Source organism: Quercus suber, unplaced genomic scaffold, assembly GCF_002906115.3.
Source record: "Quercus suber isolate HL8 unplaced genomic scaffold, Cork oak 2.0 scaffold_142, whole genome shotgun sequence".
Lineage (NCBI taxonomy): Eukaryota > Viridiplantae > Streptophyta > Magnoliopsida > Fagales > Fagaceae > Quercus > Quercus suber.
Genome location: NW_027069603.1, coordinates 603249 through 622707, shown reverse-complemented (window position 1 = coordinate 622707; position 19459 = coordinate 603249). Strand labels below are relative to the sequence as shown.

Sequence of the window (19459 nt, the reverse complement as noted above, 5' to 3'; positions counted from 1 at the left end):
AATCAGTTTCTGGATTTTAAGGAGCCGCTATCATGGATTTTGCAGGAGCATCAACACCCTGAACATTTTGCATTCACAGTATGGTCAATCTCGACTCAAAGAAACCTGAACCATTTGAACTAGCCCAGCTGTAAACTGTAATCTGCATCAGCTCGCTCATGAAAGTAAGGGACGCCTGGATGAATTTTTGGCCATCAATCCACTGCCACAACTTCGGTCTCCACTGCCTCAGGTTCATTGGCTGCCTTCACTTGCAGATTTGATGAAGATAAAACTTCGACGGAGCTATTTTTTTCTGAGGTAATTATACAACTCAGGTATAGGTGTGGTTGTTCGCGACATAAATGGCTTGGCTCTTGCTTCTTTATCACAACAAATCCCACAGGCTTATTCTCCAGAAGTTATCGAAGCCTTAGCTGCCTCCAAAGCCCTTCAATTTGCATCAGAAATTGGTATTACATAAGCTGTTCTTGAGGGAGACTCGCAGGTTCTAATGTCCAGGTTGATCAATGATACAGAGATTCTATCTTACAGTGGGTTGCTTGTTGAAGATGTACCCGCTGCTTGTCCCTTTAATCAATTACATTATCCTAAGAGAAAAAGTAATAAGGTTACTCATAATTTTGCCAAATATATTATGCATATCTCAAATTTTATTGTGTAGATGAAAGATGTTTCATCACAATTTATTTCTATCATTCAAGCTGATTTAGCTAAAGTTTCTTAATAAAAGTTCACGGTCTTTCTTCTAAAAAATAAAAAGTCATTGTATCAATTTTTTTTTTTATAGGAAGTCATTGTGTTAAATTAATAACACTTAATATTCTTTTTTTTTTTTGATAGGACACTTAATATTCTTTAAACATTTAAGTCATGGTTTTCTATAATATAAAATTTACACGTGGGAGTATGATAAATTGATAATAGCGTTAGAAAATATAAAATGTATTCAAAATTAATTTTGTATAAATTAAATAATAAATGTCACTTTAATTTGTCTTAGCATATAAAATGTAATATAAAAGAAATATATTAATAATAACAATGCTGAATGATTTTTTTTTTTTTGAATCAATAAAAAACTTTTCTTTTGTTCATAGATAACAAAATAGAACATGTCCTAAACCATAAAAGTGATATCTTTTCTTCTAATGGAAAATGGAAAAAAGAATTGCTTTTGAAAAAAGTAAAAGTATTTACTAATGAGATTTACTTGTATTTTTTAGAAGCATATGCTTGAAATGCTATTAAATTTAATGAGTTTTATATAGCAAGAAAATTAAATATTACATGAAAAAAATTAGGCAGTAGTATTTTAAAAAAGTGTTGGTACAATGTTTTTTTTTTTTTTTTTTTTTTTTTAAGAGAGGCAAATTAAGTAAAATCTATTTCCAATATATAAAAAAATTCTTCATAAAATGAAGAGGAGAGGGCAAATTTAGAAACCTTCTGCACATGTTGTTAATGTTAATTCTTGCTATGATTTTGACTTGAATTTGTTTTGTGAAATCTTAGGAATTTTGATAACAACAAAGAGGAAGCAATAATTAAGGACAAAGACCTCATTTCCCCTCCAAATGACAACCCCCAATTCCCAATAGTCTCATCCCTCATAGACCCAACAACAAGGTGGTGGAATGTGGATTTGGTAAGAGCATCCTTCCTCCCCTTTGAAGCTGACACAATACTGAAGATTCCTCTAAGTCACACCCTTCCAGAAGACAAAATAATCTAGAGGACAAGGAGAATTCTCAGTCAAAAGTGCCTATCACATAGCTCACAATATGTTCGTGTCAAATGTTCGTGGAGAAAGTTCAACTGGAAAAGGCTTTGGCATCTCAACCTGCCAGCAAAGATCAAAGTTTTTGCTTGGAGAGCATGTGTCAATGGTCTCCCTACTATGGATGTCATTTTCAGCAGAGGGATTTCTCAGAATAAGGTATGCCCGGTTTGTGGTAATGAAGCTGAAAATATTGATCATGCTCTTATTAGTTGTGTTTTCTCACTCTTAGTTTGGAACCTTTGGCCTGAAACCCCTCTTTGAATGCAAGGCTATGAAAAATCCTTCCTGGACTCAGCTTTATTTATCCTATCTCACTCAACGCCTCAAGCCTTGGAGCTCTTCTTTGCCACGGATTGGGCTTTATGGTCCAATGGAAACAGAATTGTGCACAAGGATGATAGCCTTTCTCCACTCCAGGTTTGGCATATGGCAAAAATTGCTGTGGAAGACTATGCTTGCTCTGCCAATTGGGATTTTGACCCAACAAGACCAGCCGCCTCTAAATGGGCCCCGCCACCCCTAGAATCCACAAAGTGAGTGCTGATGGTGCATCTTGAGAGCAAGATAATTTTTCGAGTGTGGGAGTTGCCATTAGAGATAGCAATGGTCAAGTGGTGGCTGCTCTTTGCTTGCCACTCCAGTCTTATTTCTCTACTGAGCTTACAGAAATCTTTGCATTGGAACAAGGTGTCCCTCTTGCTCAAGAACTTCAGTTGCCTCGGGTTGTCTTTGAATCTGACTCTTTGGCTATCATTTAAGCAATCAATGACAAGGCTATAGGAAGCACCCATGGACACCTTATTCAAGGAATTCTTCAGGTCTGTGAATCTTTTGAGTCTTGCCATTTCAAGCACTTAAGCAGAAATCACAACACTGTGGCTCATGAGCTCGCTCAATATGCGCGTAGAACTGGAAGCCATCAAGTTTGGAAAGACATTGCTGCTTCCTTTGTTATACCGTTCCTGCATTCTGATATGGAGCCAACTTGATTTAATGAAGTTTGTATGGAAGCAATCAATGTATGTTCTCTGTCCTACGTAGCAGGTTCCTTTGTATGTCTATTTGGTTTAATGAAGTTTTATTCACTTTCAAAAAAAAAAAAAAAAAAGACATGACAAAGACCTTTTCAACACTAATATAAAAAGTATAAGACTAAATGTCTGTTTGGGATCCGCTTATTTTGCTAAAACTGGAAACTTTTTGCTGAAAGTACTGTATATGAAGGTAAAAGTTAGCTGAAATAGTATAATAAGATCCATGAATAGTACCAAAAAGTGCAATTGAATTCATGAATAATAGCAAAAATAAGCTGAATAGTAAAATAAGTTAGTTTTTTAAGTTGGACTCAAACGCACACTAAGTGTGTGTTTGGGATGAGCTGAATTTTTTAGCTTATTTTTATTAATATTCATGGGTCTCATTTTCAGCTTATTTTTACTAATATTCATGGGTCTCATTGCACTTTTTGGTATTATTCATGGGTCCCACTATATTATTCAACCTATTTTTTAACATTTTTTCTATACTTTCAGCAAAAAATTTCAGTTTTAACTAAATAAGATGTTCCAAACTGACACTAAAAAGAAATGTTTTCGACAATTTTGAAATATAGGTAAAGGTACCATTAATTCTTCTTTTTTTGAGTTTTTTTTTTTTTTTTTGAAAAGATAGATTCTTGCTTTGAGTTTGTTTGGTGAAATTTCAGGAATTTTGATAACAACAAAGGAGAAACAATAGTAAATAATAATATAAAAAGTATTAGAGACTAAAATGAAATCTTTTCAACACTTTTTAATTATGGATAAAGGTTGAGAAGTGAGAACTAAATATAAAATTAAACCAAAAATAAATAATAATAAGTTAAAAAAAGACCTAAAATAGCACATATTACCTTCATCTTTCAAACATGATTCTCCACACACGCACACACTCACACACTCGCACAACAACAAAAGAACAAACAAACAAACAAACAAACAAAAAAAACAACTAATCTTACTTACACATATTCTAATCGCCCTATGGTCACTGCTGCTTTTCCATATCTAAGTATAAGATTGAAGTCTACTTGACTACTACTACTTTACTAGTACTTTTAGTTTTACTTAGATCCTTTGCACATCTCAGTACCAGGAATCAATTATCAAAATCCTCTATCATCACCTCAACATAGTACCACCTAAGATTGGAAAGTCAGACAGAGACAGACAGACAAACACCAACCGGTTTGTTTCTCAGATCTCAATCCCTCACCCAACTTATAATTTTCTTTCTTTATATTATCTGATCAAACCCTTTTGGAACTGATACAAGTCTCTGGTTGGATCTTATTTAAGTATGTTTTGTTATGTATGCATGCTTTTGTTTCTTAATTTAATTTGGTTTTGTTGTTTTTATTTTGAAAAGTTAGCCTTTTTCATTCGATTGTTGTAGATTCAAGTGCAAGATTGCTTTTTTTTCCATATGGGTTTTCTTTGTTTTGATTGCAGAGTAATTGGGTACAAGATTTTTGTATGCTTTTGTTAGGATTTTATGATTTGGGTTAATGGGTCTCAACTCTTTACAAGATTGGCGTATTTGACAATAATTTTAGGAATTAATCTTCAGTTTCATGGTGATTGCTAGTGACAAAGAAGTTGTCTTATATTGGATCACTAAGTCTTGTTGGTTAACTTGGGAAGAGAAATACAGAGCTTCATTAGAAAGAGCCATACTTTTACAGTGTCCTTCATTGGTTTATATGAGCATTTCATTATGTCAATTCGATCATGACCTAGTTTGTTCACTGCTGATATGGTAGTTAAATCATTTTTGGTTACATGCTTAGGTATGTATATAGCATGTCTAATTGTCAACATTTATGTGGGACTCGACAAATATGGTATTTGGATCAGATGGCATCTCTTCCTGCCATTAATAGATGATGCAGGTTTGTGAATAATAAAACTGATGGGGAGACTCAGTTGAATTGTCATTGTTCCTCATTTTTCATCTTCCATATCCAAGGCTACAACGATTTTGCATTAACAATCAGTTTCATGGTGATTGCTAGTGACAAAAAAGTTGTCTTATATTGGATCACTAAGTCTTGTTGGTTAACTTGGGAAGAGAAATACAGAGCTTCATTAGAAAGAGCCAGACTTTTACAGTGTGCTTCGTTGGTTTATATGAGCATTTCATTATGTCAATTCGATCATGACCTAGTTTGTTCACTGTTGATATGGTAGTTAAATCATTTTTGGTTACATGCTTAGGTATGTATATAGCATGTCTAATTGTCAACATTTATGTGGGATTCGACAAATATGGTATTTGGATCAGATGGCATCCCTTCCTGCCATAAATAGATGATGCGGGTGTGTGAATAATAAAACTGATGGGGAGACTCAGTTGAATTGTCATTGTTCCTCATTTTTCATCTTCCATATCCAAGGTTACAATGATTTTGCATTGAAAATCTAGCACTTTATCCCAAAAGTTTAAGCTATTAGGAAACGGTGAATTTAATCATTTAACCATTAATCTAACTCTCCCCCTCATGTGTGACCAGACTCCGCCCTTTGTAAGTGGGGTACTACAAGCAGGATTTTTAACTTTTTAAATAGGAGGTAGAGTGGTGATAGGGTTCAAACTCAAACCACCTGTTCTAATATCATGATAAATTACCACATATCCCAAAAGCTTAAGCTAATAGGAAATAATGAATTTAGTCATTTAACCATTATTTTAACATTCTCATAATGTTTAATAATTTAGAAAAAAAAATTAAGAAGCAACATAACAATTACTGATGTGAAGGAAAAACTTAGCAAGCTTGTTATCAAAGTTTCCAAAACAACCCTTTTGCTGCTTTCTTTAGGACAAAACCTTTGGCAAAAAAGCTGTGCTCACTAACCACCATTGTGTCCATTCCCAACTCCCAAGTCTTAGGCATAGAAATTATGGTTATTACGTGTGATATGTTCAAGTAGGAATAAATGGTCTTAAGATTTTTTTTTTTTTTTTTTTTTTGTTCAAGTAGGAATAAATGGTCTTAAGTTTTTTTTTTTTTTTTTTTTTGGGGGGCGGGGGTTCAGTAACTTCAATTTTATTATGACTTCTGTGTTGCGAATCTTTTATACATATTTCAAATTAGGTTGGAATGGTTTGTTACTATTTGCTTGTGTTTTTACAATTTTAAAAACTGTTTTAAGAGAACAAAAGATAATAACAAGCATGATATTTGCAATGATTTTATTTTTCCCCCTATCAAATAGAAAAAATGGTTTCAGAAAACATCAACCTCGAATTCCTCTGAAAACAGGTCGTTTTCAAGAATAGTGCCAATGAGCTGTAGATCAAATAGTTCAAATTTCACTTTTTACCCCCAAGAGAGTGTGGTGGAGGGTCAGGGTGAAGGTTATGAGTTCAAGATCCACGAGATGATGTATAATTTAGGAATCCAAAAACAAAAAGGGAAAAAAAAGGCTGCTTTCAAGATTGGTTTTCTTAAAAAAAATTTCTGAAAACATGTTTGGCAACGCTTTTTGCATCTGTTCTATTTTGAAGAAAAAAAAGGTTTTTGAAAACATAAACCAAAGTACCAAACAGACACAACATCATTCTTATACACTTTTGGGGTCTACTTCTTTTGCTACATAAAGGGGGGACTTTGCCCCCAGTTGGATTTGAACCCAAGCTCACTAAAGGTGCCCGACATGCCAATCAACTGAGAGGTCACTGACACTTCTGGGGTCTACTTATGACACCCAAGTTATCAGACTGCAACTATGGAGTGATTTCAATTTGTACATGCATCATCCCCTCCCTGTCTATGTATCATTATTTATTCCTCTGCTATGAGTATCACATCAGCATGGTATTTTATATAAAGGTCATAGTTGTATTTAAAAGGTATTTGGTGCCTTTGGATATCTTAACTGAAACAAGTCCTACATATTGGTTGGGGCAGTTGAAGTTTAGAGATGTTGCCAGTGAAGAGTAAGGTTGGAGATTTTATGAGTCTATCAGTAGTTCTAGACAAAAAAGATTGGTTAACTGATTGAGTTTCCTTATTTGAAGTTGAATCCTTCGTTTCAGTCTGCATTGTTAGTAATAATTGCAACTTTCCTCAAAAAGTAGATTTTTTAAAGAAAATAATAACTAAGAGCTAAACATGTATACTTTCTGGTTTCATTGTGAGCTGATCTTTTTAACCCTGAATAATAATGGTGCAAGAGATTAGGTATGAGAACTTTTTGCGTGGTTCACTTATATTTACTTCTGGACCTTGAATGAACCTATAGCACATAATGTTAAATGCAAGGCAATTCGTCTGACTGATTGGTGGTGCTGTCTGATTTTAAATCCATGACAGAGATTCTTTTTCTTAAATGGTGTATCACACATGGAGAGATTGCAGTTTTTCTCTTTTCTTTTTTTGTTTGGGGGGGACATCCATTATGGACAGTGTCTTCCATATTTATGACCTTATTAAACAGGTAATAGTAATTTGCAATGTGCTTCAACATTGTTGTGAACAAGCTTTGGAGGGTGCAAAAACAGATTAGAAAATGAAAGGAGGAATTGAGTCTACCAGCAAGCAATCTTGTTGTCAATTTGATTTTTTTTTTTTTTTTTTTTTTCCCTTGGTTCATTAGTTGGTTTTGAACTCACGACCTCACCCTCCATCCATTATTATGGGAGGAGGAAGTACCAATTGACCATTTCTGGTGATGAGAGCATATGATATTTTGTGTGCTTGGTTTTGCAATTGTGTTTGAGAGAGAGAGAGAGAGAGAGAGAGAGAGAGAGAGATAGACAGGATTGCTTATAACTTTCTCTCTCCTAGCACTGTTTTCTTAACGTATGCTGTTACTAAAGTTCAGATGTATATTTATGCAAATTTGTTTAGTGTTATGTCAGCCACATAAAACAATACTCCTTTTTACCAGCTATAGCTCAATTGGCACCTTCTCCTCCCATAATAATGTATGTAGGGTGAGGTCGTGAGTTCAAAACCCAATGAGCATGTGTGTAACTTACCCTTAAAACAAATTATAAAAAACTCCTATTTGAACAACAAACGGAAGTCTGCAGTATTGAATTTCACAATTCGCTTTGCTGGTCTGTCCCAAGTTCTTGGATATTGGATTTTGTCATCCTTGATTGCTATTAGTGGTTAAAAATTGAAATATGCTCCATTCTTGATCCTTTTGGAGCACATTTGAACCTCAAGTTCTATTTTATGACGCTTATATATTCTCCCTCTACAACATGTCAAATTTAAATTTTCACTCATTATAATAGAATTCTGGCTGTATCTTTGTTTTGTTTTGGCATACAGCAGACAACTTTAGCAGTAGAAGACTGTCCAAGAGTTGAAATATGAGTCTGGCATGTCTTGTGTGTCACAGCGTAGAAAGTCCTTCACATTCTTTCAGGAGTTACTCCGTTTCAAGTTCTGACAATGATGGAAGATGTTCAGCTATTGCCAACTGCTTAGCAAGGAAGTCATCCCTAATACCTTCAGCGGCGAACTCTTGTATTGCATCATCATCCAAAGTGAGTCCGCAACCAACAATTCCAAGCAACAATGGAATGGTGGGTGCCCCACGTCTTGTCCGAAGCCGTGCTGTGAGAAGGGATCTTGTGAGAGACTGGAATTTTGATGAAGTGGTGATGGGGCGTTAGTTTTGTTAGTGTGGGCATAGGAAGAGTACAGGGCTCTTCTCGAGGGATAGGTTTAGAGCATGGCCTTGCTTTCTTTTCTAATGGGTGCAATTGAATCCACTCTCTGTGGTAGAAGAGTTGGGCATTTGTAACCATTTAAGAAAAACCTGGAATTTTTTTCCTTTTTGTGTTAACTTGTCCATATTTTTGTTCTCTATTGCTGATTGATACTGGCAAAGTTGTGCTTTCTTTCTGGTTATGTGTAGCTGGACTTTAGCCCCTTAATATAAGAACTTCTTCTTTTTTTAGTTTTTTCTTTTTTGGCTAAAACCAAATTTCATTAATAAGAGCAAGAAACAGCCGGAGGGAAGAGTTAGTACAACATAAAAGACCATTAGCATCAAAGGGACATTGGGCCATAGCAGGGACTACACCATTTAGCTCTCTTTTAACCCAACTAAAATAGAATAAAAAGAGAACACATTCCTAAGTATGAAAGCATTAAAAATTATGTTTGAATATAGACTAGAAGTCTTCTATTGTTTAGAGCATCAATGCATATCCTTGAGTCCCTTTTTACTATGATGCTTGGGAATTCTCTGAAATAGCTAACTGCATAGCCTAGAAGATAGCAGCAAAAGATCCTTGGCCCAGGGGCTTAATATAAGAACCTGTTAATATATTTTTACATATTTCAAAATTTTTGTAATGACAAATCTAGGAATGTGTGAAGTTCATGAGAAGTCATAAAGAAAATTGGGTTTAACTTCTTAAAGAAATAAATAATAGGTTTTAAGTTCTACAAAAACTTTATTATCCCATTCTTAAATTAAAGTATAGATTTTCAAAATGTAAAGTATACCAGAAAGATCAGAAAAAAAAAAAAAAAAAAAAATAATAATAATCTTTCTAGTCCTAATATTAAAAGCAACGACATACATCTATAATATATAAGCCAATTCCCTGACGAAAAGTAGTACTTAAGTTTTTCATGACAATATAGCATCACAATTTCGCACGACAATCTCGAAACTCCATCAAAACAAAACTCCCAAAAAAACACTATTATCTCAGATTCTCATTCGTTCCCCAAATCTAGACCCAATTTATGACATTTATTTAACATCTCTTTTTCCAATCTCACGTTTTATCAATGTAGTGATGGAAAAATAAAGTACAATACATCTTACACTTTCTAATTTTGCTTAGTTGTGACTTCGCGGCTTTATTTGGGCTTTGGAATCCTTGGAAGTGGGGAAAAAAAAAAGAAATTTACAACAATATTACAAACACAATAAATTTCATAAATTTTATCACAACTTGTTAGGTTGACAGATTGTGATTTATGCAACGTCATTTTCATTTGAAAATTACTAACATCGCTTTTATTGTATACAACCATAACTGCCAACTCAAAAGTAATGAAATTTGTTGTGATTTTAAACTTACCGAAAATAAATTATCCCTCTTTGTCCCATAAATGTAGCGTAGGTATAAAGTAATTGTTTTATAAATAAGATAATATTATTAAAAACCAAAAAATAATGGGCTTCGAAGCTCATCTCTGCTGTAGATTTATTTAATGGGCCACACCTATATTGTATGCAATTGCAAAGGCTGAAGGCCCAATTTAGGGGAAAAAAAATTCCACAGCCAATTTAGCAACCTTGACCTATAACTATTAAGTAGAGGAGTGCTGCAGACAAACCAAGATAGGGATGGTTTGATATGAGCATGAACTCGGCTTCACATAAGTTTATTGAGATTGAGAACGATTTAACATTCTATAAATATTCAAAATAGGATTATAATTCTATTTGATTTATGGGGATCAATTTGACTCTGGTGTCTTTGCTTATTCCAAAATCTTCACATTTGGTAAATAGTTGTTGCAAAAACAATCCTACCCTCTTTCCCACTAGCATTCTACAACCCATTGCATAATTGCAATTTTATCACAACTTGTTGGATTTACATATTGTGATTCATATAATATTATTTTTATTTGAGAATCACTAACATTACTTTTATTGTACACCAATCACAATCTGTCACCTCAAAAGCAATGAAATTTGTTGTGATTTTATACTTACCAAAATAAATTATCCCTCTTTGACACCATAGATGTAGGTGAAGTAAGGTATAAAATAATTTTTTTTAGAAATAAGATGATATTATTAAAAACCAAAAAAATAAATTATCCCTCTTTCACTAACTTTCTAATCTTTCTGGTTGCTTTTGGGTTGGTGGGCTTTGAAGAACATTTCTGCCATAGATTTATTTAATGGGTCACACAGATGTTGGATGCAAATGCATAGGCCAGGCCCAATTTAAAAAACGTAAAAAAAGTAAATAAAACAATTTTCTGCTGCCTGGATTTGAACACGGTTAATATATATATATTAACAAGTAAATTTCAAAGAAAGTTCAATTAAAATCTAATTTTGCACAATGTGTTTAAATTTATGTGGGGATCACATCATAATTATCCACTTAAGTTTTGTGTTGTATGTTTACTTAAGTTTTTTAATCTTTATGCTAAATGAGTTAATGTGCAAAATACTACAAAACTAATATTAATAAACTATAAAATAAAATAAACCAATCACATATACTTAATAAAAGTCATCATACAACAAAAATCACCACACGTTCTACTTTAATAAAAATTACAAAAAATAATAGTAATAATAATAATAATTAGTAGTAAATTTATGTAAGAATTTTAATATGTGACTAATTACGTTTACTTTTTAAAAAAATAATTTGACTAATTATTTACTATATTTATGATAAAAATTGTGTTTAATTCTAAAAGTATCCATATATATGCATGTGTTACATGTTTTTTTTTTTTTTTAAATTGACTAATTGTTTATATTTTTATAATAAAAATTGTGTTTAATTTTAAATGCATCAATGCGTTTGTATGGATTATATACTAATTTCTTATAATCAAAGAATTGCCAATGTGCTATAGCGGACTTGATATTAAGACTACTCATTATTATTTTAATAATCCGAAACTATTTGATTAGTAATCTGAAGTCTGAACCTACAACTACCAGTAGTGTTAAAACAAACCAAGGTAGGGAGCTTTAATGAAAGCAGGAACATTATTGAGAGAATGAGTACTTTAGGGCATGTTTGGTAAATAAATTTAAATATAGTTTTTTTTTTTTAACTAAAAAATAGTGAGTCCCATACTTAAGTTTATTATTTCCTAATTTCATCCTGCATAAAATATGATTTTGAAAACAACTAAGGAATGTTTTCATGATTAAAAAAAATATATTTTTAATGACATAATTATAAATAAAATAAAAATATTGAACCCATACCACTTGCATGAGCTCTTATCTCACTTCAATTCAAGAACTCATCATTATGAAAAAAAATTAATTTTAAAATTTTAAAACAATTTTGTCCTTGCATTTATTTGTAGTTTTCTTCTGATGCATCATCTAGTTCATGTTGAAAATCAATCACGTACGTATATCAGTATTGTGTGGTTATAAAAATTTAATTTTAAAGATAGTCATCGACAAGCCACAGCAAACTAAGAATCTCATAACCTTTCCTCAAGGAAACCGGACTGTTACAACATAAACATTACGAACGAGACCTCATTGCTACTGTGGGTGTTGCAGCCTGCAGGTACTTGCTATCTAATATTACTTTTTGTTGGAAAATAACTTTTTTTTCAAAAATAAAAAATTGTCTCAAACATCATTTTTTTTTTTAAATATAAATTTCTTGGATAATTGTTTTCAAAAATGTGAGTCAAACACACATAATGCAGAAATTGTTCTCAAAAAACTGGTTCCAAACCCAATTTTTTGAAAACAAAAACAAGAATCCACATACCAAACAAGCCCTTACCTTTTATAAATATTCAAAAATAAGATTATAATTCTCTATTTTTTCCTCAAAAAGAAAGGGGGATTATAAATTCTATTTGATTTGCGTGCACTAATTGAACTGTAAGCCGTTGGGTTTATGATTTATAGGCACCAATTGAATTGACCCTATAGTAGTGCCCTTGTTGATTCCTCAATTTCCATANTGATATGGAAGAATTATGGCAGGTACCATTAGCTTAACCCGTCAGCTTCTGTTCTGGCTGACGGGTCAAGTTGTGACGTAAGCTAAACATAGTGAAATGCATGCTGACTAGATTAAGACGAAACCGACGGGCTGAAGTCCCCAAGTCCAACTGACGGCAATTTGAAGCCCCTAGGCAACTGAACGAAGCGTGAAGCTGACACTAACTTAGCTGAAGAGAAGTGCAGGCTGACGGTTTAAAGGCTGACAGTTCTATGAAGACCATAACTTGGTCATCACGCATGGGTTTTAGGGAAATTGCTTGTATTCCACGCCCAGTATCAGAGTCCTATAAGGAAAGGATTCCGCAATCTACGCGCATAAGGATTCCTATAAGGAAAAGACTTCTACTCCAAGGAAGAAAGGTCCACCCTTTACTACTATAAAAACCCCAACACCCTCATAGGCCGAGGTACGCATACTTAATCCCTCTCTAGCACTCTAGAGTTGAAAGAAGTTCTAACTTGACCTTCGGAGGGTATTTGGCCGGCACCACACCGGTGCTCCCTGTGAGGTTTTTTTCTTTTTGTTGTGCAGGTGTTGTTTTGAGCGTACAAGCGTCGTGCAACTCACTGGTGAGATTTTTCGGCATCATCAAAAAGAAACAAGGATAATCAGTTGTTAGTGGTACACGCACACGCAGGTAGGGCTAACACCAACGTGGGGCTCTTTTATTTGTGTGTAACTGAAACAAGGATAGTGTTCAAGTGTAACTAATACACTAACATCAACGTGGGGCTCTATTATTTTTTAGATAACCACTCAAACAATTAGTGGTTAGTGGAGCCCGCACGGTACACTATTAAAAAACAATTTTCCTTTTATTGTTCATCGTCTTTAACCTTAGACATCAATTTTTCAGATTTTATCAAATACAACCATAATCTTTAAAAGACCACAACTTTCTCATTTAAAGTCTAAATTAAGCATGTAAACTGTCGTTTTAAAGCTTTTGGAATGTACTTTCAAACCATTAAAAAATATTTGACATTGAACAAGATTTAATGGGTCAAAATAAGCCTGTAAATTTTTGATTACATGTAAACAATCAAAAAATTTACAGCTTTTTATTTCTCTCTCTACATGCCATAACATGCTTCTAAAAATTACAGATCCGAAAATTAAAAATTACTTAAACTTTTAATTTTAGCATGCATATAGGATTATATATTTCAGAGATCGTGGCATCATTTAAGAGTGAAAACAAGCATAAAATGGCTTTGATACCAATGTTGAATAATTATATACATTACTAGAGGTCATATAAACACATACCTTTGGTGGAACAAATCACCAAATTGCCGGATCTTGTTCTTTGCTTGCTTTACGAACTCCTCACGGTCTCCTTTGTGGAACACCTCCAAGTCGCAGGAGAGGCTACTAGAGTCTTGCCTAATTTTCACGCTCCAAATTCTAGAGAACAGTAGATGGTGTCCCAGAGAGATGGCTTATTTTGAGAGAGCACTCAAAACTATACATATGTTCACTCACTGTGTCTAACTTCTATTTGATTGATGTAGGAGTATTTTAAATACTAGTAGAGATTCACTTACTATAAGATATATGTGATCCCTAAAAGATCTCATCTCTTAAATTTAAATTACTCCATCACTGTTATTGATAACCCATATCAATATCTATTAAGTTTAAATTACCCCACTACTGATATTGATAACTCATATCAATATCAGTTAGTTTAAATTTAAACTTATCAGATAATCCATGTGGACGATCCATGGGCCATAATTTATGGGTTGGACCCAATCTAGCCCAAATTCTAACAATTAAATTGTTCTAGTCTGTGGATATTAATTGAATATCACCACTAAAATTTACACTAGTTGTGCTGCTATATGATAGGGTGATTTACTCCATCATTGAGGTAGTGATCACTGCTAATTAAAAGGTTATTCTATCACAATTTCTCTATTGTCCTAAAACATGAGAGGTTTGTGTATATTTATTTATTATGCACATAACTTTGACGGTGTCAACTGGTGATGCTAATTTTAAAGGCTATGTACAAACATGTTGGGTTATGTGTGTAATGAGTAAAATATGTAAATGCTCAACAATGAATCCATTAGTCTCTAAAGAAGATACAATATTTAGTTGATTTTCATATTGAAGTTGGACTCAAAACAAAACCGACCGGTGACATTTTTCGAAAATGTTATTCATATATATAATATTGTGTGTGTGTATATATATATATATATATATTTAATGAGTTTTTTCAAAGATATTTTGGAGTCCAATAAAAACTAAGAACTCATGAAATTAAGGGTTACAAAAGCTAGGGACACGATAGTGATATTAAGCCAATCCTAGTGGCTTGTGGGAATATAGTGTGGTGGAAGAACATAGATATAAAATTATAAGTAATGGGACCTCATTTGTAATTCTCTAATCTTCAGGGGTCAATTTCAATGTGTTGATGGACATTATTGCAATCTATAGAAGTTCAAATATTTTCTTGATATAGTTGAGAAAATTAAGGAATAATTTTGATAGAGTTTCAAGATAAGTCAATAACATTTGTTGATGGTCATTTTGGAAGTCAAAAAGAAAGAAGGAGCCCATCAACTCGGGCAGAAAGGAGTTGGTAAATAGATAGGAAAAACCATTAAGCCCAAGCGGCAGGAATAATAGATCATAGGTCTATAAAATAAATAAATGGCCTTGAGGAAGCAAACAGGCTCAAAGGAGCCTGGAAAGAGAGAAGTAGCAAACCCATGGGCAATATATGATGTAGAAAAGTGAGGGATTGATGGCAAGTACATGAACCCCAAGGATGAGGACAAGGTGATTGGGCTGGGAAAGCCCAACGAAGTTAGTAAAAGCCCATGGGAATACAAAGTAAGGAAAAGGGCCAAGGAAGCCCAAGAAAAGCAAATGGGCCAAGGATGCCCAAGAGAAAACAAATGGGACACAGGAGCCCGTAAGTAAGGAAAAAAAAAAAAACCAATGACCATACTAAGCTACTGAGAAAAGAATAAACGACAGGCCCAAAGAGGTCCAGCAGGATTGGGTCAAGTAAATGTCACAGCAGGAATGACAGAGTGATATGGTAGGAAATGATAGCAGTCAAGGAGTAGACTGAAAGAAGGCAAAGCCCAACATCAAATAAAGCCTAACCCCTAAGGGGAGCGGGAAATCAGAAAGCAACTTACATAAAAGGTCAAGGACGAACGGCAAACTGTGCAGGCAAGCCTCTAGACCATGGCGAATGCATGAGCAGTAGGCAGATTTTGGACACGCATAGAAGGGAGGCACGCGCAAGGCCCAAACATCACCAGCCTATACCCAACCAATACGGGACACGGTGAGGTCATGGGTCAGAGGTAAGAAGGCATGGTTTGGTGGTGAGGAAAGGGGAAAAACATATTCTGAGGTTCCTGCTCAAGCTCTTTTGGGGGAAGTATCCTGCTGGGATGACATACCACCTAAAAGAAGCAAGGCTGAGTTGGAACCACTAGGTGCATGCCATGAGGGATAAGGAGAGAGAGCACCCACACCGTAGTAGGAAAGGGTGCCACAGCAGATAAACAAACAAAAGAGTCTTCTTTGTCTGGTGATGGGGAGTGGCACACAAACGGACCAGTGGCGGTCAGCAAGTACACCTAGACCAGATAAAAGTGGTTAAGAGCTAAAATAGTAAAACCCAATCACGGCCGGGACTATAAAAGGAGGCCCTTGCCGTGCACAAAAGAAGGGGGGACCACAATCACGGTAACAAGAATCTCTAAGAAAAACTACGAAATAGAAAACAATGGTGGAGGAAAGAAAAGAAAGATAAGAGCAAAATTAAAAAAGGAAGAAAGAAATAAACAGAGAGTTAGATCGGCAGGCATGTACCAATAGGTTGATTCGCTCTTTCCCTCTCAAAGTCCTGCTCTCTGCCAGAAGCAAGAAGTTCACTTAGGCACTAACCATTCAGGTCTATTTCCCTCAAAGTGATTAATTTCCACGGCAGGATTTCCTCGAGAGATTATTCGCGTTGAGAACAAATGTTCTTCTCTCTCTAGTTTCGATCCTATGGATCAGACTTGATTTGATTTCTTTCTTTTTTTATTAACCCATATACTACATACTTATTCCCTTGCTTTCTTTATAAAAGTGATTGTTGTTATTATGATTATCTTTCTTAATTAGGGATTATTTATTCACTTTAATTAAGAAGTCGAAATACTCTCTTTTGTTTTATTATTATCATGTCTGTCTGCCACGAATTATCTAGAATAGCCCTGCCTACTATAAGCATGCTCTTGGCAAACGAGGCATAGTTTGTGCAAAAGCTGGACTAAATTGAGTTGCAGTTGGACCGCTCTTAACTCCCTTACTCAGAATATTTGGGCCCAGTACTGCAGGAGGCAGCCCAACCCAATATAACAAAAAGGTCCACTACATTAAATTGGCGACTTCATTGGGGAGTTGAGAAGCAGATAGAGACAAAAGCTCTCGCAAACAAATGCCTCCAAAGTCCAAGACAACGTGAAATATGAGTATCCTATCCTCACAAGCAGAGTCTAGGCCAACAACGCCTCACCAACAACAGCCTAACCAGGCAGAAGGTGTCAACGGAATGGGGGCTGAGCCCCAGCCACAGCCAAGAATCCCTACTGATAACGCCAACATGTTCATTGAAGTCTTGCAGTCACTACAACACTCACAACAACAAATGATGGAAGAAATCCGTCAGTTGAAAACAAAAAAACAAAGGAGAAAGGAAGTCAGCATGACCCGGAACATGCAGCAAACAAAGAGGAGACACTAGCAGAAGGTGTCCCACAGAATGCAGAACAACGTTTTATCACTATGGCCGAAGTAGCGACTCTCCTGGAACAAGAGAGAGCCACAGCACCTAAGGAGAGATTCTATGCACGAAGGCCTCCTTACCCACTAAGGGTACTCCTCAAACCGTACCCCGAAAGGTATGAGTCACAGGCCTTTGCATAGTACGATGGCAGGAAGGGAAGTGTCGTTGCACACGTGAGCAAGTTCATTAATACTCTTGGCCTTTATGCCGCAGATGAAAACTTGTGTCTTAAAGAGTTTTCCAAATCGCTATGTGACCGAGATACACCTGGTACATCGGCCTAAAGCCAGGATCCATCCCAATTTGGGATGACATGGTGGAGGTATTTTGCACTAAATATTTCCACGGAGAAGAAATAATAACACTTGCATCTCTGCAAGCAACCAAGAAAAGAAGTGGTGAGGACTTGATGGAATACATCAAAAGGTTCAAAGACATAGCACTCGATTGCTCTGATCATTGTGAAGAAAGAACATTAGTGGAAATGTGTATGACAAACATGATCAAGGAGTACAGGGCAGTCCTGGAAAACTTAGAAATCTCCCAGTTTGCACAGTTGTTGTAAAAGGCCAAGAAGACTACCAGTTGGTAAAACCAAGCTAGGGCAAAAGAAGCGCTCCACAGGCTATGACTGTATCTACTGGTGAGCAAAGAAGGAAGATTGATGGAAGGGAATACGATACTCCCCCACCAATACCATGCACTCCAAAAGATTTAGATGTGCTGCTAGATAAGTGGATAGCAGACGAAGTTTTCAAGCCTAATCAAGTTTCTAAAGAGCCCATAGAAGAGGAGCGAAGGGACACACACTTCTACCATTTGCATAACTATGTGCAACATTCTACTGCAAAATGTTGGGCGCTCCGTAGATTAGTACACCGCATGATCAAAGAAGGGACTCTAGAATTATCCCAGATGACAGAGCCCTCTTACAAGAGTTGACTAAAATCACTTTTAGTAATGAGGATATGGAGGTGGGATACCCAGATCACAGGAGGCCTCTCTACCTGGCAGCATCCATAAATCAAATCCCCATCAAGAGAGCTTTGGTAGATACAAGTGCTTCCGTAAACCTTATTCCATTGAGCACTCTACAGGCAACAAGAATTTTAGAAAGAAAGATTTAGGGGTGCCCAATGGAAGTGACAGGGTTCGGAGGAAGGGGCGAATACACTGTAGGCTACATCCAGCTGTGGTTAAAAGTGGGCCTCATAGCGTCCTTAGCATGGTTCCACGTAGTAAAAACAGAAGTTTCATATCACGTGCTACTAGGAAGGTCGTGGTTGAACAAACACCAGCTAGTCTCATCCATATACCACCAGTGTGTGAAGGAAAGGTTGAATGGCAGAATGATACGCATAGCAGCAAACCCCTCGCCATTCGAGCAAGTAGAGGCTCATTTAGTGGAAACTATATTCTACGACCAATTGGCTCCATTCGGGGAAAGGTCAATATCAAAACCACGAGGTACCTTCGTACCTAAGTGGGGAGACATCCAAAGTGATCTGGAACCTGATCTAAGGGAGTTGCTGGCACGAAAAAAGAAAAGGAAGGAAGCGCCCGCCATAGAATCAGATGACACACCGCACTGTGTCAAGGTCTAAGGCCTTGATGGTAGGATTGTGTACAAATTGTGAAGGCGCGCGGGGCCCACAAGTGAAATATAAGCGAGCCCTACCCAAGAATGGCAGCACGAGAGTTTGGCGTGTTGCATGGCTCAAGAAAGTTTAGAGGAAGAAGGTAATAAAGAGAAAGATGAAGAAGTTGTGGCAGAAAAGGAGGTACAAATTGCAGCAGAAGAAGAGTTGGAGGAAGTTGACCTGGGTTTTGGTTTACAAGGACCAAGGCCTATCTCAATATTAGTTCAAGTCTGACAGAAAGGGATAAATCAGAGATAATACTGCTGTTGAAAGAGTTCAAAGACGTCTTCGCATGAGATTACAATGAAATGTCAGGGTTAGACCCCGGGCTAGTGGCGTATACATTAAATGTGGACCCAGAAGCCAAGCCAGTGGCCCAGCCTACAAGGATATTCCACACTAAGATAGAAGGACAAATAGTCAAGGAAGTACAGAAATTGCTGGCCGTAGGATTCATCAAGC

General features: G+C 35.7%; 1 protein-coding gene across 2 annotated transcripts; it reads left to right on the top strand.

Moving 5' to 3' along the window:
• Positions 1 to 3756: 3756 nt before the first annotated feature.
• On the top strand, positions 3757 to 8742 carry LOC112032699 (uncharacterized). Of its 2 annotated transcripts, none has more exons than XM_065776805.1 (2): positions 3757 to 4008; positions 8109 to 8742. In XM_065776805.1, the coding sequence occupies exon 2, from the start codon at positions 8150 to 8152 to the stop codon at positions 8453 to 8455; it is 306 nt and encodes a 101-aa protein (XP_065632877.1). In that variant the 5' UTR covers positions 3757 to 4008; positions 8109 to 8149; the 3' UTR covers positions 8456 to 8742. The 2 variants fall into 2 exon arrangements, with proteins under 2 accessions (XP_065632877.1, XP_065632878.1); XM_065776806.1 differs by having other exon boundaries at positions 3758 to 4008; positions 8112 to 8742.
• The last annotated feature ends 10717 nt before the right edge of the window (positions 8743 to 19459 follow it).

Coding starts and splice junctions, on each gene's coding strand:
- LOC112032699 (XM_065776805.1), top strand. CDS start 8,150: ATGAGTCTGGCATGTCTTGTGTGTCACAGCGTAGAAAGTCCTTCACAT.